General features: G+C 41.6%; 1 protein-coding gene across 3 annotated transcripts in view; it reads right to left on the bottom strand.

Moving 5' to 3' along the window:
• Positions 1-27,256, bottom strand: part of DLGAP2 (DLG associated protein 2) — an 824,782-nt gene that overhangs the window by 468,422 nt on the left and 329,104 nt on the right. For all 3 annotated transcript variants that reach the window (XM_073589202.1, XM_073589200.1, XM_073589201.1), the window contains exon 3: positions 1,713-1,868. In XM_073589202.1, the coding sequence (XP_073445303.1) occupies positions 1,713-1,749 (37 nt within the window). In that variant the 5' untranslated portion in view covers positions 1,750-1,868. The remainder of the gene's footprint in view (positions 1-1,712; positions 1,869-27,256) is intronic.

Here is a 27,256-nt window from a genome sequence, read left to right on the forward strand (position 1 = left end):
GTTAATTACTATTCACTTTATTAGAAGAATGTGCCCCTAGCATGACACATCAATAGTCCCTAAACTTTTGTAGGCTCTGAGTCAATTCAAAGGGAACTTGTCATGCACAATAACGTTATTAACCTGCAGATATAGGGTTAATCGGTTAATAGTATTTTGACACTGCGGCCACCGCACTGAGAGCCACACTGTTGGGAGGAAATTATCGTTATTACTCCTTGCTGCGTTTGGCATTAGTTACAGGGGTGGCGCTAGCACGATTTCAGCCACCACTCAGTGCATAGAGAGGAGTAGCTGTACCCATTCCCCAACACTGACTGGCAGCAGGCTAATCATTAGGGGCTATCAGTCAGTGCTGAAGGTACAGTTACAGCTGCTACTACCTATGCACTGGTGACGGAAATGTGACGTCAGTACCCCTGTAAAAAAAACCTGAATGCCACCGAGGGAAATAAATTTAATTTACTTCTGGCAGAGGGGCTCTAAGTGCGGTGGCCGCATGGTTTCATTAACCTGCAGATTAACCCCATATCTGCAGGTTAATAAAGTTATTTTACATGATAAGTTCCCATTAAAAAAGGTAAATAAATAATATATAATGATATAGCCAATTGATATGACTTATCTTCATTAATGGCTGAGAAAGGAATAACTGTCTATGAGCCTGCCACAACTAGTCAGGGCTCTATGAATGGGCTCTAGAAATGGTCAAGTTGACTGTGCTACACTATTTTGATAATTTCCAGAAAAGTTGATATGTACAGCACAGCGACCTATGCCATTTTGGACTTCAGATCTTTGCAAACAATACAACTCGCCATGCTATGTGTTCCGGTAACTCCTGTTCATTCTATAGGAGTTATGGGGACAGAGTTGTGCAGCTTACTTGATGTCTCCAGAGTACTAGTCCTTTCGTGGCCGGTTTGTACATACACATTTTCCTGTCTGAGCCAGAAAAGGCCTGAGATGAAAATAACCTTTAAATTGAAAATGTTGATTTTAATCATAACACCGAGTTTCAACATTATTATAACATCCCACAACACATAACACAAAAGTATCTGCAGCTGTCAACAGCTGGGGAGACACATATGGTTGGGGAATACAGCCTTATGTTACTGAGAGAATACAGTATTCCAGATATTTTAGTACTAAATAGAGATATTATTAAAAAAAAAATAATGATGGCTTCCAGCCATAGTACCAGTGGATTGCAGCCCACCAAAGAAATTGTCTTATTTGTATGGAGCTTGCTAGAGAGACAAGAGGGAGGTGAGCTATGTTGGGATTTTGGTGCGAAAGGGGCCCTTGTTCCAGCACTTAAACCCCCTGTTGTCTGAGTCTGTTCTTGAATAAATGCCTGGTAGATTAAATACAATATTTGGACTCTAATCTGTTATTTGCACACATGAGTGTAAAAGAACTACACAACCATCTACATCCTGACACATTATTGACATATTTTATTTTTGCTCAGAGCTCATGTGACTTTAGTTTAGCGTTAGATAAACAAGAAGAGATGAGTGAATTGGTTCCCTTGATTTTGATTTTCAGTGTATTGTTTTTCCCATTGTACCTTCCAGGTTGGTGAATCGGTGAACTGACCAATCAGCTAAATCAGATCAAGTGAATCCATTCGCTCATCTCTATACACTGGTTGTGTTGCACAAGAACACGCAGGATGCGTTACTCGCAGCGACATTTATACTGACCTTCGGTCTTCTTCCGCCAAGAAAGTTTTCTATCCATCTCAGTATATATCCCTCAAAGCCATTTTTGTTAAAATTCCTGTATGGTGCAGTGACAATTGCCTTTTGGAAGTCCAGATAAAGTCCACTGCCTCCCTCCCATCTGATCTCTATGTTGCGCTGTCGAGGAATTAAATTATATTTGTTAGATGCTGTTTTCTGGGATGTTTCTCCCTATCCTCTTTTTATATATGTGCAATATGACGCTACTCCATTATACTTCAAAAAGGAAATCTGCATTATCTTTATTAACACACTAGCTGTTTCCAGCCAGCTAACGCTCGGCACGCTCATTGCTATCTAATTAACGCTGCTGGTGATTAAACTAAAGTAAGTAATGACAACATTCAATAGCACTTACGCAGGTGGTAAATTAAATTAAAATGAAGTTAATAACAATAAAAATCTGAATAATACTAATGATACATTTTATTCAGTGTAAAATCAAAAACAAACTGGATTCAGTAAGATGTGCATTTTTTATTCATTCCAGCATCTAAACAAATTTCATAACGAAACATAAATTAAGTTAAAATTTCTCTGTAAACACAATTAAATGTACGTTTACCTTGGCTGAAGTGGTTGAATTAGATAGAAAGGAAGTGCTGTGTGTGGTAATGTGTGGGGACGGAGCCTCGTGTGGTAATGTGTGGGGACGGAGCCTTGTGTGGTAATGTGGGGGGACGGAGCCTCGTGTGGTAATGTGGGGGGATGGAGCCTCATGTGGTAATGTGAGGGGGCGGGATTATGTGTGGTGATGTGGTAGGGGGCCGGAATTATGTGTGGTGATGTGGTGGGGGGGTCGGGATTATGTGTGGTGATGTGGTGGGGGGGCGGGATTGTGTGTGGTGATGTGGTGGGGGGCGGAGCTACTGTGCAGGGGGCGGGATTAGCGAGTAATCACGATGCCTCATATATATATATATATATATATATATATATATATATATATATATATAGATATAGATATATATATATATATATATATATAGATTCATATCCCCAACACAGATATGAGCCAATACACAATATCAGTTTAAATGATGCGATCTTTAGCATATACCACGTTACCTCCGGAGCAGATACACATCCATATACTGTATGTGGGTTTGGCTACATTATGTTATTGTGGCTACTGTATTATCTCATCACATTCTATGGTTTTATAACTCTGTTTATAAAGAAATGTATAGGATCGGAACATTAATAATCACCTATCCTTAGGATGCGTCATCAACATCTGATTGGTGGGGATGTAACACACGCCAATCAGCTGTTCCCAGTGTTGGTGGCAGCCGATACTTCTCAGTTACGGAGCTGCATAGCACAGCTATGTTGACTGTACAGTCTTACTGTACATTCAAATCAATAGGGGGGTGGATGTGCAGTTCCCAGCCGTGGCCACTCTGCTCTCAACAGAGTTGTGAATGACAGCTCTGTAACTGAGAAGTTCTGCCCACCGCTGACACTGGGAAAAGCTGGGGTGCTTGGTGTCACACCCCCATTTATCAGATATTGAAGACCCATCCTAAGGATAGGCCAACCTGACACTTTTGTCTATGAGCTATGTCTGGTATTGGTGATCAGTTCCATTCATTTAAATAATGTTAACTGCAATATCACCGCTCATACTTCTTTAGCAGATTAAAGGCACATTCAGAAGTTAGTGGTTTTTCTTGATGCAAATCAAGGTCCTAGTTTCACCAGTGTTTTGATCAGAGTATCGTCAGACTTTGGTCAGTTATTAGCAACAAAGTTTGGTCAGAAGTTCATAAATTTTAAAAAACTTCTCCAGCTTCTCATATCAAATAGTCCATGAAAACTAAACTGTTTATACCCTTTGCAATCCATAGGATACTGGAAATTCCAGCTGTAGCATTGGCCAAGGAAATGAAGGATTTATTACAAAAAGATTTGCAGGATCCAGGTCCAGAAACCATGCAGCCGCCAGACTAGAGCCTACAAAGCTCCTTCTCCCTGCCAGCATCCTCGGCACACCTTCTGATTGGTAGTCACCAAGTCATTTGTGTAACGACTACATCGTGCAAGGCCTACCAAACAGAAGATTTGATCTTGTGTGTCCCACATACCATTTCCTGGCTGTTGACTTTATTAAATCAGAAGAAATGAAAACAGGCAGGAAGAATTCCACAGGGCTCTGATCCAGTGGCCACCAAACTATCAATATGGCCGCTAGACCAGGGATTTGCGATTTATTTTATTTGCCCAAATCCACTTATTACTAATAATTTGAATAATAATTTCAGAAAAATGCATTTGCTCTAAAAGGCTACCCAATTAAAGACATGTTTTCCTAAAGATACCAGTATGTGCTACTATTCATACTGTAGAAGAAACTGCTACAAGACGTCTGTTGTAGAACACTACAGAAATAGGAAGATCAGTTAACAATTTACAGATTTGTAAAAGTACAACTCAAATTTTTTCGTTCAGCCTCCCATAGAGGAATGGGTCACAAATTCTATCGATTGTGATCAACCAAAAATGAGGGACAAACCCTTCTCCTCCTTCTGTGTTGAATTTACTTTGGAAAGGGTGTTTGGTATAGAGGAGGCTATTGAAGGTAAAAGGGAGCTAAAGTATAGGTTGTAGATAAGTAAAATGCTGTTTATCCCCCACAATAATATTTTATATTTTCAGATTTAACTGATTTATGCAATAAAAAGTTCTAAAAACATGACAATTGGTTTACTTTTTTCCCCAAGTAAACTACTAGTGAATAAGACAATGCTGGTTCTTTTAGAGTTTTAGCCTCATTTAATATTTTTAGAACATGCAGATGTTAGAGGAGGGAAGTGGGAATCAATTAAAAGTAACGAGGCTGGAATAAAAAGAAAGCAAATGGTAATTTACAGAAAACCACTGGCAAACCTTATGTTATAGATGTACAGTGCATTGTTGTGTGTAACTAATTTTCTCCATGGTCTCATGCCAGCTATGATTCTCAGTATGCCAGTAGGCTGGAACCTAACTGCTCACTTTAGGTCTCCAGAGTTATGTTCGTTTTTATAGCCTTTAAATTATCCTCAAATTTCCTTCTCACTCTTTATAGCATGGGATTAACGGCTGTTTTGTAATTTCATGAAACGCAGGTTGACAATATTCATTTATAAATTCCATTTACGTAGGTTCCACGGCAAGTAAAAGTTACTTTAGATGCCCTCAAGAAAGATCTGTTGAGATGAGAGATCTAAAGTCAGCAATAGCTGAACCTGTTCATGATAATTACCACCATCTGTTCACCCTACTGTAGCCTGGAAAGTCTGTATAAATCAAAAATACACAAAATGCTGGAAATATCTCATTTAGCTAATAAATTACAGCAAAATGTGTTTAATAAGTGTTAATAAGAAAAAATAAAAATATGCTAAGTATGAAAATGTGTTAGCAGGGATTATTACGAGATATAAGACAATTATACTATAAGGTTTGGGAATTTAAAAATCAGTTTTTATTATTTGCAGAAAATATGGAATCATTTTATGGTACACATAATATTGCATTAATAACAATTGTTCATGATAGAAAATGCTTCATCTGCAAGTGGCTAATAAATAAAATTTACTTACAATTTATTTTCCCCGCTTGCTGCTATCTGGTGCAACCTTTCCTTTAATGGTATATAACAGTGCCTCTGAATGTTTGCTAAATTCATTTGTTGCATTGAACTCAATACTTACTGCTGTATATCCATGTTGGGGCCAGTAGAGATGTTATCAGGTGTAAGGTGTTACTAGCATATGGATGTTGCCAGGCCCTGTGCCTTTGATTGTATAACCACCCCTGGTGTGCTAGGCAATTTATCCCAAATCAGTTCCCACAGTCCCTCTCACCTGAGCCTCTACTCAGTCCTATATATTTAGATGCCCCTAAGGGGGGGCACGTGTGCGGGGACAGGCACGTGTCTCCCTGCAGCATAAGTATCACTGCAGCAAAAGTATCGTGAAGATGCAGTTATTACTATGGCAGTTAGTCACGGCAGGAGTCAGGACCCCACACTATACACCTGCCTCTTTTGGGTATGTCTGCTGAGTAAGCACTTCTTATTACTTGGATCAAGCTTTTCTATTAACCCTCCTACTCCTTCACCATGCTTACATATGCCCTCACAGTGTTTGCTCCTTTAATCCTCACTCTCCTTTGCTATCCCCAAACCCCAGCACCCTCTAACCAAATAATCATCTCGCCTTCCCTCTTTCCTCCCCACCTGACCTCCTCTGCTGAACTGCTACAAGTCCCATCAGGCTATGCCTGCTACAATGACAGTGATTGACACATTAGCCAATGATGGGACAGTAGTAGCCCCATCATCCGGCTAATGTGCTGAATGTAAAAAAAAAACAAACATACATATATACTACATTCATACAACATACATACATACTACATATATATTTCATATATACTACATTCATACAGCATACATACTACATACATACATACTACATATATACTACATTCATACAACATACATACATACATACTACATGCAATACATTCATACAATACATTCATACAATACATTCATACAATACATTCATACAATACATACATATAGACATACAGTACATACAACATAGAGTACATACTCACCATCACTTGTCACTTTGATCCCCGAAGCCAGTGTCATCTCACTGTAAAAAATATTAAAATAACAAACAACCGATATACTCCCTGATCCGCAGAAATCCATGAGTGTCCCACGACGATCTCCTGCAGTGCATCACTGAGAGGTTACTATAGTTCACTGGTCTCACTTTATGGCAAAAGCTGCGTGGGAACTTTCTCACACAGCAATGCCAAAAGTGAGACTAGGGACTATTTTTTTTTTTTTACAGTGGCGGAGGAATACAGTGCGGAAGGATACCTACCTCCCGTCATTGTATTCCTGGGGCCCCTAGAGAGCGGTTGCATCACCTGATGCTGCTGTTCTCCACGGGAGATCATCGTGGGACACGCGTGGATTTCTGTGGATCAGGGAGCATATTGCTTGTTTGTTGTTTTAATATTTTTTACAGATGACACTGGCTTCGGGGATCAAAGTCAGAAGTGATGGTGAGTATGTACTCTATGTTGTATGTACTGTATGTCTATATGTATGTATGAATGTATTGTATGTAGTATGTATGTTGTATGTCTGTAGCATGTTTTATGTGTTGTATGTATGTAGTATGTACTATGTATGTATGTATGCATGTTGTATGAATGTAGTATGTATGTTGCATGAATGTAGTATGTATGTAGTAGGTTGTATGTAGTATGTATGTAGTAGGTTGTATGTAGTATGTATGTATGTTGTATGAATGTAGTATATATGAAGTAAGTATGTAGTATGTATGTATGTTGTATGAATGTAGTATATATGCAGTATGAATGTAGTATGTATGTTGTATTTATGTTGTATTTATGTTGTATGACCGTAGTATGTATGTAGTATGTATGTGTCTTTTTTTTTTTTACATTCAACACATTAGCCGGATGATGGGACTACTCTTGTCCCATCATTGACTAATGTGTCAATAACTGTCATTGTAGCAGGCATAGCCCGATGGGACATGTAGTCCCATCGGACGATGCCTGCACACACACACAACCCCCGGCAGGCCTGCACAGACCCCCGGCAGCCCGCACAGACCCCCGGCAGGCCCGCACAGACCCCCGAGAGGCCTGTACAGACCCCGCCCGCACACACACGCACAGTGTCCGCACCGCCCACACTCTCCCCCCCCTCCCGAACTGGATGTGCAAGTAAAGAAAGGGTTTTTTTTTTAATTCCAATATTTGTGCCCCAATGACTTGCATGGGTTTCCGGTATCGGAATTGGCGATACCCAATACTTTTTGGGTATCGGTCCGATCCAATCCAATCCGATACTTCACAATATCGGATGGTATCGCTCAACACTACTGGCGACATATCTCCCAATCCTGGACCCCCACACCTCATACCCCCCATTACTACCCCTTCCTACCACTCCCTGTCTAATAAGAACTACCACAATCTTTCCAGCTTAAAACCCGTGCTATTGACACCCAACCCCCTGCTCCCTCTCTCTGGAGCACTTTGGAATGTCTGCTCCATCTGCAATAAGCTTCATGTGATTCATGACCTCTTTCTCTCTTGCAATCTTGCCTTTCTCAGTCTCACAGAAACCTGTCTGACACCCTCTGACACCGCCCCCCAGCTGTGCTGTGTTACGGCAGCCTCCACTTCACCCACACTCCTCGCCCTGGCAACAGGCACAGTGGAGGAGTGGGTCTTTTCCTTTCTTCCAACTGCACCTTTAACCCAATCCCACCTCTTCCCTCCCTAATCCTCCCCTTTTGAACTCCACTCTGTCTGCATCTACTCTCCCTCCAACCTCCAAGTGACCATCATATACCGACCTCCAGGCCCAACCACTGCCTTCATTGACCAATTCTCTACCTGGCTTCTTCACTTTCTTTCAACTGACATCCCCACTATCATCATGGGTGACTTCAACATCCCCACTGATACCCCTCAGTCAGCAGCCTCCAAACTCCTGTTCCTTACTTCATCCTTTGGACTTACCCAGTGGTCCTCCTCAGCCACCCACACAGACGGACACACATTAGACCCGGTCTTCACCCGCCTCTGCTCTCTTTCTAACTTCTCCACCTCCCCTCTCCCTCTCTCTGACTACCATGTACTCACTTTCTCATCCCTGTCCTCTCCTGGCACCCATGTCCAGCAACATGCACACCCCCGCAGAAACCTTGCACACCTAGACACCCACGTGCTCTCTGACTCTATTCTACCACTGGCATCCATATCCTTACTCCAAGACTCAGACAGAGCCACTGCTATCTACAATGCCAATCTCGCATCAGCTATTGACACGGTTGCCGCTCTCGTTCATGGCAGAATGCGACGTACCAACAGACAACCCTGGCACAATAACACCACTAAAAAGCTCCAGCAAGTGTCCAGGGCGGCAGAGCGGCGTTGGAAGAAAACAAATTCGCAATATGACTTCACTGCATTCAAACAGGCAACACTCGCTTTCAAATCTGCCCTCACCTCTGCTAAACAGGCCTACTTCATAACCCTCGTATCTTCCCTATCCTATAATCCCAAACAGTTATTCAAAACTTTCAACTCCCTCCTCCGCCCACCACTGCCCCTTCCAACCTCTCTCATCTCTGCTGAGGACTTTGCCACACACTTCAAAAATAACATCGACCACACAAGGCAAGTCTTCATTGTTCAACCACCACAACCCCTTTGTATACCAGACCAATGCTCAAACCCTATAACCTCCCTCTCAGCATCACTGAAGAGGAGCTTAATCGCCTCTTCTCCAAATCGCACCTCAGAACCTGTGCACGTGACCCCACCCCATCCCAACCTCCTCCCCAACCTCACCACCACACTTATCCCATCCCTAGCCCACCTCTTCAACCTATCGCTAACGTCCGGTACCTTCCCTTCTGCTTTTAAACATGCCACAATCACGCCTATCCCTAAAAAGCCAACCCTCGACCCAACGGCTATGTCCAGTAATCGCCCAATATCACTGCTCCCATTCGCTTCCAAACTCTTGGAGCTGCACGTCCACGCTGAACTTTCCTCCCACCTCTCATCTATCTTGCTCTTTGATCTACAATCCGGTTTCTGTCCCCATCACTCCACTGAGACAGCCCTGACTAAAATTACTACCGACCTACTTACAGCCAAAGCAAACGGACAACACTCTATATTCTTCCTTCTAGACCTGTCCTCTGCATTCGACACAGTTGACCACTGCCTCCTACTACAGATTCTCTCCTCCTTTGGCATCAAAGACCTCGCCATATCCTGGATCTCCTCATACCTTTCAAACCGCACATTCAGCGTCTCCCACTCCCACACTACCTCTTCATCCCACCCTCTCTCTGTTGGAGTCCCCCAAGGCTCTGTTCTAGGAGCTCTACTCTTCTCAATTTATACCCTTGGCCTGGGTCAACTCATAAAGTCCCATGGATTCCAGTACCACCTTTATGCTGATGACACTCAGATCTACCTCTCTGGCCCAGACGTCACCTCTCTGCTGTCCAGAATCCCGGAGTGTCTATCAGCCATATCCTCCTTCTTCTCCTCTCGCTTCCTCAAGCTCAATGTGGACAAATCTGAACTCATCATCTTTCCTCCATCTCATAGATCTTCCTTACCTGACCTATCTATCACAATTAATGACATCACGCTTTCCCCAGTAACAGAAGTCCACTGCCTTGGAGTAACCCTTGATTCTGCCCTGTCCTTCAAACTGCACATCCAAGCTCTTTCTACCTCCTGTCACCTCTAGCTCAAAAATATTTCCTGAATCCGTCCTTTCCTCAACCCTTAATCTACTAAAATGCTTGTGCACGCCCTCATCATCTCCTGCCTTGACTACAGCAACATCCATTTCTGTGGTCTCCCTGCTAACACCCTCGCACCTCTCCAGTCCATCCTTAACTCTGCTGCCCAACTAATTCATCTCTCTCCTCACTACTCCTCCACTTCTCCCCTCTGCAAATCTCTTCACTGGCTCCCATTCCCTCAGTGTATCCAGTTCAAATTACTAATACTGACCTACAAGGCCATCTATAACCTGTCTCCTCCATATGTCTCTGAACTAATCTCCCGATACCTTCCCTCACGTAATCTACGGTCATCCCAAGACTTCCATCTCTCCTCCACACTTATTCGCTCCTCACCCAACTGCCTCCAAGACTTCTCCCGAATAGCCCCCATCCTCTGGAATTCTTTGCCCCAACATGTCCGACTATCAACCACATTCGGATCCTTCAGGCGGAACCTGAAAGCCCACCTCTTCAAGAAAGCCTACAGCCTGCAATGACCCCGCTACCTCCTCACCACTTCTGAAGATATCTCAACCAACACCGGAACTGCTGCAACCCACCAACCTACTATCTCCTTCTCCACCATCCTGTAGCATGTAAGCCCGAAAGTGCCACTCCATGATTACAATACATAACTCATTATCAGTAATTCCTTCCCTCACTGTTCCAGGCTGTTGGTGGCAGTGAGAACAGACTGTGTGATGGCCAGTGATGGGGGTCTGCAGCTTCTAATCTGCACAGGGGATGGGAGTCACTGATGTAATCTGTTGTGTGACAAAGCCTCTGCTGTGTGAATGAGACAGCTCTGGGTCACTGATGTCTTCACACAACAGCAGATTTGGTGCATTGTATGTGTGAGCACTGTGTCTCTTATGACGCAAATACTGATGGGAGCAGCCTATCCCAGAATACAGGACGATTTTCCCTCCTCACTAGTTTCACTTTCCATAGATCACTGTTCAGAATGTGTCTGGAGGAGGAGCAGCTGGGTGGTCTGCTCTCTGCACTGAGGCTGCTAGAGGGGGATGATTTGTGGACAGGGAGGGTCTGTAGCTATGGAGGGTGGGGTTGTTGCTATAGAGGGCATGTTTGAAGTAGAGTAGGAGGTTAAGACTAGTTCTCATTTCAAGGCCATAACACACCCCCCTTGGACGTTCTGTTCAGAATATCTAGAAAACCGTGCAAACTAGTGACAGAAAGTAAATTACTTATTGTCATAATTCTGCAGCCCAGATATGTACTGAGATTATGTGAAAAGCCCGAACAACCCCTTTAATTTTTTAATATTACCCTTAAGGCCTCTTTCATACTTCAGTCTTTTGATGTCAGTTCCAATCTGTCAAAGTGTGAAAAAACGGATCCTTTGCAGATTGCAAAAAATCTGAGGCACCGGATCTGTTTTTTTGGACGGATCCGTCGCAGCAGCCAGAGTCTGAAATTTAATGGAACAGAACTCTACAGTAATACATACAAGTACAGTATTCTTAGACAATGCAAGTCACGACTGGTACAGGATGATAGAGGACCCTGCCCGCGAGGGCTCACAATCTACAACGGGATGGGTGAGGATACAGTAGGCGAGGGTAGAGCTGGTCGTGCAGCGGTTTGGTGAATCGGTGGTTACTACAAGTTGTAGGCTTGTCGGAAGAGGTAGGTCTTCAAGTTCTTTTTGAAGGTTTCCATGGTAGGCGAGAGTCTGATATGTTGAGGTAGAGAGTTCCAGAGTAGAGGGGATGCGCGGGCGAAATCTTGTATGCGATTGTGGGAATAGGAGATAAGAGGGGAGTACAGAAGGAGATCTTGTGAGGATCGGAGGTTTCGTGCAGGTAAGTACCGGGAGACTAGGTCACAGATGTACGGAGGACTCAGGTTGTGGATGGCTTTGTATGTCATGGTTAGGGTTTTGAACTGGAGTCTTTGGGTAATGGGGAGCCAGTGCAGGGATTGACAGAGGGGAGAGGCCGGGGAATAGCAGGGGGACAGGTGGATAAGTCAGGCAGCAGAGTTAAGAATAGATTGGAGGGGTGCGAGAGTGTTAGAGGGGAGGCTACAGAGCAGGAGGTTGCAGTAGTCAAGGCGGGAGATGATGAGGGCATTGACTAGGGTTTTTGCAGTTTCTTGGTTGAGGAATGTACGGATCCGTGAAATATTTTTGAGTTGAAGTCGGCAGGAAGTGGAAAGGGCTTGGATATGTGGTTTGAAGGAGAGATCAGTGTCAAGGATAACCCCGAGGCAGCGAGCTTGTGGGACTGGATAGAGTGGGCAGCCATTTACTTTAATGGATAGGTCTGTTGGGGCGGTCACGTGAGATGGGCAAAAGATGATTAATTCTGTTTTGTCCATATTAAGTTTTAGAAATCTAGCGGAGAAGAAGGATGAAATAGCAGACAGACATTGAGGGATTCTGTTTAGTAGGGAGGTGATATCTGGTCCAGAGACGTAGATCTGTGTGTCATCAGCATAGAGATGATACTGAAAGCCATGAGATTCTATGAGCTGTCCGAGGCCGAAGGTGTAAACGGAGAAGAGCAGGGGCCCTAGGACTGAGCCTTGCAGGACTCCGACGGATAGGGGGCGCGGTGAGGAGGTGGTGTGTGAATGGGAGACACTGAATGTCCTGTCTGCTAGGTATGACGCAATCAAAGATAGGGCCAAGTCTGTGATACCAAGAGATGAGAGGGTCTGTAGTAATAGGGAATGGTCCATTATGTCAAAGGCAGAGGACAGGTCCAGGAGGAGGAGGACAGAGTAGTGTCGCTTGGCCTTGGCGGCTAGTAGGTCATTGGTGACCTTAGTTAGGGTAGTTTCAGTGCAGTGGTGTGGCCGGAAGCCTGATTGCAAGTGGTCAAGGAGGGAGCAAGAAGAGAGGTGGGAGGATAGTTCAAGATGGACATGTTGTTCCAGTAGTTTTGAGGCATAGGGGAGAAGTGATATAGGGCGATAGCTAGATACAGAGGATGGGTCAAGAGAGGACTTTTTGAGGATAGGTGTGATTGAGGCATGTTTAAAGCTTGAGGGGAAACACCAGTTGTTAGTGATAGGTTGAAGAGATGGGTTAGGGTTGGGATGAAGTGGGATGGGATCGGTTCAAGTGCACAGGTAGTGAGATGTGATCTTGAGAGTAGAGTGGAGAGTCGATCTTCTGTAATAGTGGAGAAGTTGGTTTTGGGGGAGGAAGGCAGGGCAGGTAGGAGGAAGGGCACTGGGGGTTGTTGACCAAAACTGTCTCTGATGTTATCAATCTTCTCCTTGAAAAATGAGGCAATGAATGGAAATTCTTCCAGGCTTGTTCAGTTTAAAAAAGCGGAATCTGCTGACGGATTCCGTCATTTGATGGCTTGCAACGGATCCGACGCCCATAGACTACCATTCTAGCCAATGGCGGACTGCGACTGGTCCGTCTGCTCCAGACGGCGGACGCTGAAATTCCGACGGATCCGTCAAATAACGGAGCCTCATTCACACATTCAATCACATATGTGAAAAAATAGTACTGGTGTCATGAGTATTTTAGATCAGTGTGTCATCAGTGTGTTGTCTGTGTCCGTTTTTTTACCATCAGTTTGTTTCATTAATGGATAAATAAACTAAGCTTTTCCTATTCTTTGGAATGTTAAATACGGACAGCACACAGATGACACGCTGATTGTACATTGATGCCATCTGTGTGCTGTATGTGTTTCACAGACCCATAGACCTGTATTGGCCCCTGTCATTCATGATACCAGAAAAATTGGATGTGTTTCTGAGAGTTTTGCATGGACACACAGTTCGTGAAAAAACACAGACATGTGAATAGCACCAAAGATTATTGTCACAGGTTTACAGCGACAGAGAGGAGCCAGAAGACTGCAGCATCAGATTTCTCCTACTTCTGCATTGTTTAGAAGCACTTCACCTTCATATTAAATGGTGTTAGTTTCTTTTAGCAGTGCAGAGGTTAAGCTCAGCTGAGAGCTCCTGGAAGCTTTTCTGCATTAAGGCTCTCAGCTGTGCACTGTTAGCCACTCCCAACTCCTATATAATGTGTGCACTGGCTAGCACTCATTGTCAGAGATAGCTTTTGCTGCATGGCTGGAAGTTGTTGGTTATTAGAGTAGGCGGTTGGTGGATTTATCTGTGACTGTTGCTAGGTTTTAAGTGTGTGATAATTCCCTTTCTTTGCCGACTTTGGTTTAACCCCATTCTCCACTCCTTGGTGTTTACCTCTGTTGTTTATGTGAGTATATTTGTATGATTGGTATTTTCCTTTTATCCCTGTTCGTATTATCTTGTTAGTCTGGTTGGTGAATTATGGTATACCACTACTCCCCTCTTCCCTGGATGGGGAAGGGTACAGACTGAGTGCGGATTCAGAAGTTAAGGCAAGGTACATGGCCGCAGCATCTTCACCATCAGATGTAATCCGGGGAACAGGACGAGCTAGGGCACCCCTAGCATTAGGGACTGGGAAGGAGCCCCTGGTCCTAGGACACCAGACAATAGAGTCGTGACAATTATAATAAGTATTTTATACGTGAAAGAAAACTATATAACATGAATGTGCAACACGGACATCTGAATGGAACCTTATAGGAATGTTTCAGGATTGAAAAATTGGCAATCAATCAAATCAAATTCCTTTGAGATGGAGTCATGTTTCTCGGTGGGCTTTCATGCACAACGATACTGAAGGAGTAAATTTCCACTTACAGGTGCATGGAATGACAATATTTTTCTTATTAATTATGCATCAAGCATATACATATATTTTTCCTAGAAACCGCGGAATGGGAAGCATTATTAATATGACTACATGTTGATAGTGTATAAACTGTTTCTTCTATATATCACAGCTGCACTTATTTCTACAATGCGAATGAAGTCCCGTGGTGCCAGCATTCACAGCTAATGTCCTTAATCTGCAAAACAAAACATGTTCTAAGTAAAAGTGTTATGTTGTATGGACTCCTACCAACTGTGCAGCGCTCAGTCAGAGATCAGCTCTACTATCCATCTGTCAGATCACTGAAAAGATCAATCTCATTTATAGGTTTTTTGTAACTGCTTGGGAGGATAATTTCCAGCACGATTCAGGATTCTGCCACAATTACTAGATTTTACTGAAGGTGAACAGTATAAACTGCTCTGCAGCCAGAATGACAAGACCGGAAAGAGTACTAATGCCCAGCTGACAGCTGACTAGCCTTGTCGGAATAATAGAAGAGAAATCACCTTGGGCAATGACAGTGACATCAGGACAGCTGCGATTGTAGACTTTCTACAAGAACGGTAAAGTAAGGGAAGTAATCCGTTTTCTGAAAGGACTACTTTACATTTACTATACTTGATGATTATGTGATTATGTAAAGTGATATTACTTATTTTCTCAGTTTCGCATCTACATTCTGAGACTTGAATAATCTGAGTCATTAAATATGCAGAACCCTTCAGATTCAAATACACTATATCTAACAAACAACATTCCAACCAGAAACTTTAAATTATCAATTAACCCCTTCCCGACATTTAACGTACTATCCCGTCCATGTGCCCTGGGCCTTTATGCCCATGGACGGGATAATACGTCATAGCGATCAGCTGTGCTCACGGGGGGAGCGCGGCTGATCGCGGCCGAGTGTCAGCTGATTATCACAGCTGACACCCGGCACTATGTGCCAGGAGCAGTCACGGACTGCTCCCGGCACATTAACCCCCGGCACACTGCGATCAAATATGATCGCAGTGTTCCGGGGGCATAGGGAAGCATCATGCAGAGAGGGGGCTCCCTGTGTGCTTCCCTGAGACCTTCAGAACAGCGCGATGTGATCGTGTTGTTCCGAGGGCCTCCTCCCTGCAGGCCCCCGGATCCAAGATGGCCTTGGGGTCTTTCCGGGTCCTGCAGGGAGGTGGCTTTTCAGTGCTTGTTGAGAGCAGGTGCTGAGAAGCCTTCTGCACTGCCTGCTGTCAGATTGCTGATCTGACACTCTATAGTGATGTCCCACCCTGAGATAATGTAATAAAGTAAAAAAAAAAAAAATAACGTGTAAAAATAATTTTTAAAAAATTCCTAAGTAAGGAAAAAAAATATTCCCCAATAAATTCATTTCTATTTGTGAATAAAAAAAACAATAAAAGTACACATATTTATCATCACTGCATCCGTAACGACCCACCCTATAAAACTGTCCCACTAGTTAACCCCTTTTGTGAACCCCTTTTTAAAAAAAAAGGCAAAAAACAAAGCTTTATCATACCGCTGAACAAAAAGTGCAATAAAACGTGATCAAAGAGACGGATATAAATAAACATGGTACCGCTGAAAATGTCATCTTGTCCCGCAAAAAACGAGCCACCATATAGCATCATCAGCGAAAAATTTAAAAAGTTATAGCTCGCAGAATAAAGGGATGCAGAGATAATTATTTTTTATATAAAATTGTTTTTATTGTATAAAAGTGCCAAAACATTAAAAAAATCATATAAATCTGGTATCACTGTCATCATACTAACCCGAAGAATAAAACTGCTTTATCAATTTTACCATATGCGCAACAGTGTAAACACCCCCTCCACAAAAGAAATTCATGAATTGCTGGTTTTTGTTCATTCTGCATCCCAAAAATCGGAATAAAAAGCGATCAAAAAAGTCATGTGCCCAAAAATGGTACCAATAAAAGCGTCAGCTCATCCCACTAAAAATAAGACCTCACATGACTCTGTGGGTCAAAATATGGAAAAATGATAGCTCTCAAAATGTGGTGATGCAAAAACTATTTTTTGCAATAAAAAGCATCTTTTATCGTGTGACAGTTGCCAAACATAGAAACCCGCTATAAATAGTAAATCAAACCCCCCCTTTATCACCCCCAAAGCTAGGGGAAAATAATAAAATTTAAAAAAATGTATTTATTTCCATTTTCTCATTAGGGTTAGGGTTAGGATTAGGGCTATGGTTAGGTCTAGGGTGAGGGTTAGGGCTAGGGTTAGGGTTGGGATTAGTGTTAGGGGTGTGTTGTGGATAGGGTTGGAGTTAGAATTGGGGAGTTTCCACTGTTCAGTCACATCAGGGGCTCTCCAAACGCAACATGGCGTTTGATCTCAATTCCAGCCAATTCTGCGCTGAAAAAGTCAAATGGTGCTCCTTCCTTTCCTAGCTCTGCCATGTGCCCAAACAGTGGTTTACCCCCATATATGGGTTATCAGCCTACTCAGGACAAATTGGACAACAACTTTTGACATCCAATTTCTCCTGCTACCCTTGGGAAAATAAACAATTGGGGACTAAAAAATCATGTTTGTGGAAAAAATAGGATTTTTTTATTTTCTCGCCCGGGTGTTATAAACTTCTGTGAAGCACTTGCAGGTTCAAAGTGCTCACCACAAATCTAGATAAGTTTCTTGGGGGGGTCTAGTTTCCAAAATGGGGTCACTTGTGGGGGTTTTTCACTGTTCAGGCACATCATTGGCTTTCCAAACGTGACATGGCGTCCGATCTCAATTCCAGCCAATTTTGTGTTGAAAACGCCAAACGGCGCTCCTTCCCTTTCGAGCCCTGCCATGCGCCCAAACAGTGGTTTACTCCCACATATGGGGTATCAGCATACTCAGGACAAATTTCAAAATAACTTTTGGGGTCACGTTTCCCTTGGGAAAATAAAAATTGGGGATGGAAAGATTATTTTTGTGGAAAAAATATGATTTTTTAATTTTACGGCTGTAAATTATAAAGTTCTGTGAAGCCCTTGGGGGTTCAAAGTTATCACCACACATCTAGATAAGTTTCTTGGGGGGGTCTAGTTTCCAAAATGGTGTCATTTATGGGGGGTTTCAACTGTTTAGGCACATCATGGGCTCTCCAAATGCGACATGGCGGCTAACCAATTCTGCGCTAAAAAAGTCAAGCGGCGCTCATTCCCTTCCCTTCCTACAGTGTATTTTTTAGGCTTGAGAAAGGCTAACTATGGCCAATACGTTGCTCGCTTTGTCTTCTTGTTTTAACTAATATGGAATAAAGATCAATTTTACACCCATGTAATGTGATTGTGCCAAGAGCTAAAATAATACATCATTGTACTGAACTTTATACCATGCATCGTCTTATCAATGTCCAATTACTATTGAGTCAGTACAAGTGTAGGGACTATATTAATAATTGGCTGTAATTTCTAAACTGTTAATGGAATATTTTTGTAAAACCCCTTGAACTAAATCTGAAAGTCCACTATACTGGTGTACAGAGGTTAGATTATATGAAAGATATATTTCCTTTACGAATCCATAAAATAAATAATTTTTATTCATAATAGTTTTAACTTTAATTTCAATACATTTTAATCTTTAAGGTAATATTACGGTACTTTCATTCTGTGGTTATCATTACAGCAAAGCTATATCATACAATCTTTATATATTCTTAATTTCCAGTCCTGGAGACTGATACTTTATGCATACTAGAAATAGTTTATTGGAAACGTATTTGTGCTAGGTCCATTTGAGTATATTGGGGACTGTAAAACATACTTTATAATGCATTCCATATTTTATATCAATTTATTGCCAGTAGCCTCAAGACTAATATACATTAATGCATCACTGAGGCAGAACATTTCAGTATTCAAGGTTCATGTGTTTGATTTAAATTATTCTGTAGATGGTATAATTAAAGGAGTTGTCTTATACTTTTATATTGATAACCTGGATTAAAATAAGATCAGTGTTGATCCAACACCCAATTGTCTGTTGTCACCCCCGGTGGTCTTCGGGTTAAAACAATGTACTGAGAACAGCACCGCTCCAGCACCATACATTGCTTAGTGACCAGGTGACAGGTGACTGCAGCTGTTATACAGTTCAATGGCTGCTCTGATACTGACTTTTCACATTTACATAACAAAATAATAGAGCGATTCATCAATTACATATTTACAATGGTACTAAACTTATTTATTGTTGAATTGTTTCACCTGCACGGTATTTACTGCTATATATATGTATTCATTTTACTCACTTATTTAGCACCAATAATTCCAGAGCGCTTTACAGTCATTATTGGCACTGTCCCTGATCGGGCTCACAATCTAGAATCCCTATCAGTATGTCGTTGGAATCTGGAGAAACCAGAGGAAACCCCCGCAAATACAGGGAGAACATACAAACTCCTCCTTGTTGTTCTTGGTGGGATTTGAACTGAAGACCTCAGAGCTACAAGGCAACAGTGCTAAGCACTGAGCCACCGTGCTGACCTAAATATATATATATATATATATATATATACACTCACTGGCCACTTTATTAGGTACACCATGCTAGTAACGGGTTGGACCCCCTTTTGCCTTCAGAACTGCCTCAATTCTTCGTGGCAGAGATTCAACAAGGTGCTGGAAGCATTCCTCAGAGATTTTGGACCATATTGACATGATGGCATCACACAGTTGGCGCAGATTTGTCGGCTGCACATCCCTGATGCGAATCTCCCGTTCCACCACATCCCAAAGATGCTCTATTGGATTGAGATCTGGTGACTGAGGAGGCCATTTGAGTACAGTGAACTCATTGTCATGTTCAAGAAACCAATCTGAGATGATTCGAGCTTTATGACATGGCGCATTATCCTGCTGAAAGTAGCCATCAGATGCCTGTTCTTAGCTGAGAGGAGTGGTACCCAGTGTGGTCTTCTGCTGCTGTAGCCCATCTGCCTCAAAGTTCGACGCACTGTGCGTTCAGAGATGCTCTTCTGCCTACCTTGGTTGTAACGGGTGGCAATTTGAGTCACTGTTGCCTTTCTATCAGCTCGAACCAGTATGCCCATTCTCCTCTGACCTCTGGCATCAACAAGGCATTTCCGGCCACAGAACTGCCGCTCACTGGATTTTTTTTCTTTTTCGGACCATTCTCTGTAAACCCTAGAGATGGTTGTGCGTGAAAATCCCAGTAGATCAGCAGTTTCTGAAATACTCAGACCAGCCCTTCTGGCACCAAAAATCTTGCCACGTTCAAAGGCACTCAAATCACCTTTCTTCCCCATACTGATGCTCGGTTTGAACTGCAGGAGATTGTCTTGACCATGTCTACATGCCTAAATGCACTGAGTTGCCGCCATGTGATTGGCTGATTAGAAATTAAGTCTTAACACACAGTTGGACAGGTGTACCTAATAAAGTGGCCAGTGAGTGTATATATATATATTCTCTTGTAGGGGGCTTTTTAACTAAATGTATGATTGACTGTACTATCCCTCCCTGTGTAGTATTCTATATAAAATCTATGCACATATTTTTTAATGAATTTCAATGAAGAATTATGTTTTTCTCTATTATTGTGGTTGTCATGACTCCCATTCTATCTAAGCATTAATATTTATAAAAATCATGAATAATATTTCAGGATAAACTTGTTTGTCATACAGGCAATAAATGTTACAAAGACATTGCATTTTATTACTAGGTTACATAAATAACTGGGAATCTGCCAGCAAAAAGTAATTATATTGCATACGTGTGCTATGGTTGGCTAATTAGCTGCACAAGCATCACTGGGTCATTACCACATAAAGTTTTAATTTTATTTTTTCCTTTTGCTGATAATAGTGTAACCAGTGGCGTAGGTAGAGTTCAATGGGCCCCTGTCTTTTATGTCCCTTATCCTGGGCCCCATCCTGGTATATATATCCCCCATCATGGTATGTATGCTCCCAATCCTGGTATATGTCACCTATCCTGTGCCCCATCCTGGTGTGTATATATAGCCCCATCTTGGTATATATGTCCCTTATCCTGAGCCCCATCCTGGTGTATATATCTCTCATCCTGGTATATGTCCCTCGATGTTCTTTAATGCGTAGAAAAAAATAATAATTATACTCACCTTCACTCTGCTCCACTGCCGCATGGCGTCCTCTTCTGAAGCTGGCAGCTGAACTCAGAATGCAAGCAATAGGAGCGCATGTTGTCACTGCCATGTGACCCAGTCACATGTATGCCAATGTTATTTGATGGCCTCTGATTAGCTGGCAGCATGTATTGCCACGCATGGACCCTGAAGAAGCCACCTGAGTGGCGACACGCGTCTGGCTTCCACGTGTCCCTTCTGGCATTTGCACCTTCCTCTGGTCCTGGTCTATAAGCATACCTTTTTGGACTTTACTTGCAACACTGCAACCGTACCGCTGTGGGTGAATTCATGCCCTCCACTTCTAGCTTACAGCAAATCCTCTATGTGTCTCTTTGAGTCTTTAGCTTATTTTGCAGCTTGCATTAGTTAGGAACCGTTCAAAACTTTTTGGCGCCGTATAGTAAACGTAAATACCTCTTTCCCTGCTACTACTTTTGGGTTACTTTCTTTTGATTGTTATTTTGCACTGCTTGTTTTGATATGAATCAGCTGTAGCATCTTTCTTATTCATAGATAGGACACATTTTTTTGCTACATCAGATATTACCTGTCCCACTATGCGCAAAAAAACTTTAGAGGCAATGTGGTTGTATACTGGGTGCCAAAGCATTTATCCTCATACAGTGGCCAGAGTTTAGTGTATTGATATATAGTCTACATCTTAGACAATTATATACATACTAGCTGAAGAGCCCGGCGCTGCCCGGGCATAGTAACTAACTGTGGTTAGTTATAACAAATTATAATTATCCTCCATCCCATAGTCCCATGCCCATATACCCATCGTACATATCCACCATCCCATAGGCCCGTGCCCATATACCCATCATACATATCCTGCATCCCATAGTCCTGTTCCCATATACCCATCATACATATCCTCCATCTCATAGTCAAGTGCCCATTTACCCATCACACATTCTCCATCCCATAGTCCCATGCCCATATACCCATCATACATATTCGCCATCCCATAGTCGAGTGCCCATATACCCATCACACATCCTTCATCTCATAGTCCCATGCCCATATACCCATCATACATATCCTCCATCCCATAGTCCAGTGCCCATATACCCATCACACATCCTCCATCCCATAGTCCCATGCCCATATACCTGTTATACATATCCTCCATCCCATAGTCCAGTGCCCATATACCCATCACACATCCTCCATCCCATAGTCAACCATTATGACATCATAATGAGCGGTGGTGCTTGCAACCTATGATGACATCAGTGTCACCATGGCAACCATTGTGACATCATAATGAGGGGCGGGGCTTGATACGCACACACTGTTTCCCCATTATGTAGATAGGGGCATTATGACATCATAATGAGGGGTGGGGCTTGACGCGCACACACTTTTTCCCCAGTATGTAGACAGGGGCAAAATTGTTTGGTGAATTGGAACGCGGGGTTAAAATTTCACCTCACAACATAGCCTAGGACACTCTCGGGGTCCAGACGTGTGACTGTGCCAAATTTTATGGCTGTAGCTGTGACGGTGCGGATGCCAATCCCGGACATACATACATACATACATACATATATATATATATACACACACACACACACACACACACACACACACACACACACACACACACACACACACACACACACACACACACACTTGAGCTTTATATATTAGATTTTGGTGCATTTTGTCAGTTAGGCTAATTTCTACCTATGGGTATATATCTCAAGATTGTTTTTAAAGTTTTTGGCTTTTTGTATTCTCTAATAAACATTGTCACTTATGTTGTGGTCCCTGACTTTTGGCATGTTCCTTTCCTCACTTTTTTCTCATAGCTTGTTTACATGCTTCAGGATGACCCTGTCTAATCTTTGATGGTGCCCTCCCATTCTCTTGTGCAGACCCGATGGGTCGCTGCACCACAATTAACTTCAGCTGAATGTGCATTCGAGAACGCACATCCAGTTGAAGTTTGTGCTGACGTCGGCAGGCCCATCACCTTCACGGGCCTGGATGCGACCTCTATGACTGTGGTTGTTATGCTCCTGAATGTAAGACATAGCAAATGACTTTCTAGTAAAATCCTGTATTATTTTCTTTCAGCTTCCATTAAATTGGAAAGAAGGATTGAATGCAGAAGAAAAGGATTTATTTTAGACTCCTATAAATGAAGGACAGAAAGATATATACCTTGGTATATAGATGAATAAAATTTTGTAATAGAAATTTAGAGAAGAAACAATAAAATAAGTTCAACTAGCTAATTGCAAAAAGAAGAAATCCAGAGCAAGAGGAATCCGAATGGATAACATAGTAAAAGATTTTTGTAGTGTTTCTGCAACTTCCCAGGTTGTTAAAAAATAAGAAAGTTCTTTAAAACTCTTTTAATCCACAGGAAATCAGTATATGTAAACAATAAATCATTAAATCGGTCAATAATCCTCATCCAAGTGAGGAGTAGATGTAATTTTAAACACAATATTCAGGCTTGTGGCTATCAAACATAAAATCTGTTCATTTGCTGCTAAAGCCAATAATACAACATAATGAAATTGATTTGTTAAATCAGAAATATAGAAATATTTCTTCTATGTGTCGCAGATAATACGCCGTTAACGCTGTTCTCTCTAACTTTCGGCACAAAAGGCTGCTTTATCTGCATGACCAAAAATAATAGACCTCACTCCATCCCACTTAATCACACTACAGAGCAAAATTTGAAAGGTGGAAGTTCACTTCTCTTTTCTCTGGACATTGTGGGACATTTTTGCAAGTTTTGATTAATTTTATTCATTGTTAGGCTTAACATTTACTTAATGCCTTCTCGCCTTGAGGGACGGATGTACAGTGACCTTGTGGTCTCAGAAGTTATTACCAGTTTAAACAAAATAAGAGTTCAACCTCTAGTACCACATCAGCATCCCTCCACCTTGTTTGGTGTTTTGGTGTTTTCCCCAAGCCTGTCATCTTTTTCCTCCTATTAGATTTTGGCAGTGTTAGGGAAGGTGCAAACAACCATTTTCTCTTTATCTGAGAAAATTGGTCGGATTATGCTAATCAAAATGGTCAAAATGGGATCAGAGTGGGATCCAAAATTCTCAATTGCAGAAAGAAAAGAAAAAGTTTCTCCATTTTCTCTATTATGTCAGACCATGAAAATTGGACCCCATTTCAGTTGTTATCCGATTGCGGTCCCAATTTTTCCTTGGACCCATAGACAAGAGTGGACAAGTGTCATCCGATTCTTGGAGGCAAATCATGCATGCTGCAATTTCTTCATTGGAGCACTCGGTACAAGGAAAAAATCGGACATATGCACTACCCCACACAATAACATGGGTACAAATGCTATGCGTTAAAACCATGGATTGCACTCGTTCAATTAAAACAATTGTCTGCACAAGTCCCTTACTCTTACAAGTTTAATACACTGCAAAACAATAGTATTGCAGTGTATTATATCAGCAGCCAAGAGACTACACGGTCTAAAATAATGTATAAAGTTAAGGGAATTGTTAAGAAAATAGAAACACTCCTTCTCATTAACAATGCTTTATATATAAACAGTAACAAATAAAAAATACACTAAAATTATACTATAACAATATTATTATTGTTATCATTTGTTTTAAACAGTTAACTTAAGAAAGCTATTCCAGAATTGCATTTTTTTCATGGTCTATAGAGTAATAAATGAGTGATATGTACTCCAAAATGATACCAATAAAAACTACAGCTTGCCCCACAATGAAAATGTCATGCATCTTAGATTTCGATCACACAAACAAAAGGTGTTTTAATTGCACAAAAGAAGTAGAACATGAAAAAAAGAACATAACCTCACTGGCTCCAAGTAACATTGTACATTGAGCATCGTGAAAACAAACCCCTCCAAAACAATTGCTCAATCAATCAATCAATCATTCAGTGTGGGAAACTGAAATGCCATTGTTGTAAAGGCATCACTCATAATATGTCCTCTTTCAGCTCTACCTCCACCAATGAATCCTTTCCTATACGTGAAAGGTTGTCCTGCGAGTCGAACTTTGTCATTTATTTGATACAGTGCAGCTGCAATAAGCAGTATATAGGGTGAACAACACAAACATTAAGAAAGAGAATTAATGCACATCGTCACAATGTCAAAAAAGGCTTTATGAAGCACGGCCTGTCCAGACACTGCGCTATCATACATGGACGGGATTTTTCGGGTTTGCGGTTTTTACCTATTGACCGGGTTGATTCTAATATCCCTAACAGATTCCAGGCTTTGTGTAGAAGAGAAATCTACTGGATTTATAGGTTGAATACCATAAATCCAAATGGCCTCAATGAGGTGTGCGATATTTTCGAGTGAAATTTCTTCTCAGATGCATTTATTTTTCTGTCACTCTGAAAAGTTTTCCTGACCTCTTATGTTAGGACTGTAAGTGGAAAACCAGTCTGGTTGTTTACGGTCTTGGTTTTCTGTGTATATAATGTTCACTTTTTAGCTTAAATTGATGGCTCTTTTTAGTCCAATATAATAGTGTGCCTACAGCACTACCAGTTAAAGTGGATGATTCTAGTTCACATACATACTTTTAGTCCCACAACCTTATAGGTTTGATTCTGGTATGAGAAGTTTTTGGTTTTTTTTTCCTTTTTAAAAATTCAAAAAAAAAAAATATTTTTTTTTGTTTTCTCTTTTTAATCTAGTCCAATTTGTGATTTATGGGGAGTAAGTTATTGTGTCTTTTAATACTGGTTTGTTTTGGAATGAAATGTTTATGTATTTGCACTTGGTTACTCCACCCCACAGCTTCCTCTTTGTGAGCAGCGGGGTAATTAACCCTGGTATGATATAAATGGTCAACCTTTGATTTGCCTTCATTCTTGTACATCCGACCTGAGGAAGAGGTCATGGAATGGACCTCAAAACGCGTTGTCTTTGTATGTACTATGAAATAAAGCATTGATATTGGAACCTACTCCTAGAATCTACTGGATTTCCTCCATTTGAGGGTTGAAGTATAGCAGCGCGGGAACCAGGTGTTTTTTTTTTGTTTCCCTTTTTTGGATCTCCCCTTTGATTAATGGAAGCAGACGCCGTCTGTCTACACTCTCCTGCTGCAGCTTCATTATATGGGATTGAGCGTATTTAGTAGTTGTGGCATTACACAACCTCTGAGGGTGAGCACCCTGAACAATTCAATTTTTAGTTATTATATCTGGTAAAGCCCTATGGGCGTGCTTTTGTGGTTTCTTTTTTCTCCAAAACAATTGCAGAATTGCTGTTGTTTTCCTTTCATCCCCACCCCCAGAAAATAGATAAATAAATAGAAGTCACCCCTAAGAGTTTTGTCAAATTTTGTCGAACAATATAGTTCTTCTAACAAAAGAAAAATAAATTACGGAATAATTAAGGTTCCTAAAGGAGACAAAACTTAGTTACTTAAAAATACAAGTTGTAACAAAATGCCTATTTAGGGTAAGCATAGTAAATCGAATATATTAACCATAATTATAGGTTTAATGTATATACTTTTTATGTTTACTTTTTAATATGCTCTATCACCTATGAAGTTACTGCATTAGTAGAATATGTTTAAACTTGAGCCGTGGAACTTGAAGCTTTGGAGTAGTTGAACTTTTACTTTTCCCTAGATCCCTAATAGGGTTGTCAGTGCTGATCAAGGAGCTGGCAGTGTTCTCCAGACCTCCTGAGATATATAGTAGTTTTCATTCATCATCATAGGGCCAAATAATTGAAGCAATCAGTGTGCTCCAGGGTAACTCTGTCAACTGTCATACTCGCTTGTCTATGATACTTGTCTGTTGGCATGGCTTGGTTTCTTTGGTGTTCTCATAGAGGGCACAGAGGAGGCACGGATGAATGTTCTCTTATAGTCAGTGCTCAGTTCTTCTTCATAGATTAACAAGACTTAAGAGAGTTATGTCAGTGCCATTTTCTGCTCCCAGTGAAATAGTATGTTCTTTTAAAATCATAATTTTGCATATTGCATGAGCATACATATTAATGACTCAAAGATGTAACAGAAAGGTTGTCTACCTCTTTCAGACAAAATGTCATCCAAATTTAACTTCAAAATGGAAAATACGGAGAAAAGGCTCTATGTCCACTGCCCAGCCAGCTAAACAGTGAGTCTCAGTCAAATAGGAATTTGAATAATCTATTCATTAAGAAATGTTAAAGCAGATTTCCCTTATCTACAGCAAATGAAAAGTTGGTAGAAGGCAATTTTGGATAATGTCAGCTACCTCACCTCAAACATTAGCTCTGCT

This window comes from Dendrobates tinctorius, unplaced genomic scaffold (genome assembly GCF_039654945.1).
Source record: "Dendrobates tinctorius isolate UK_male_01 unplaced genomic scaffold, ASM3965494v1 ptg000107l, whole genome shotgun sequence".
Classification (NCBI taxonomy): domain Eukaryota; kingdom Metazoa; phylum Chordata; class Amphibia; order Anura; family Dendrobatidae; genus Dendrobates; species Dendrobates tinctorius.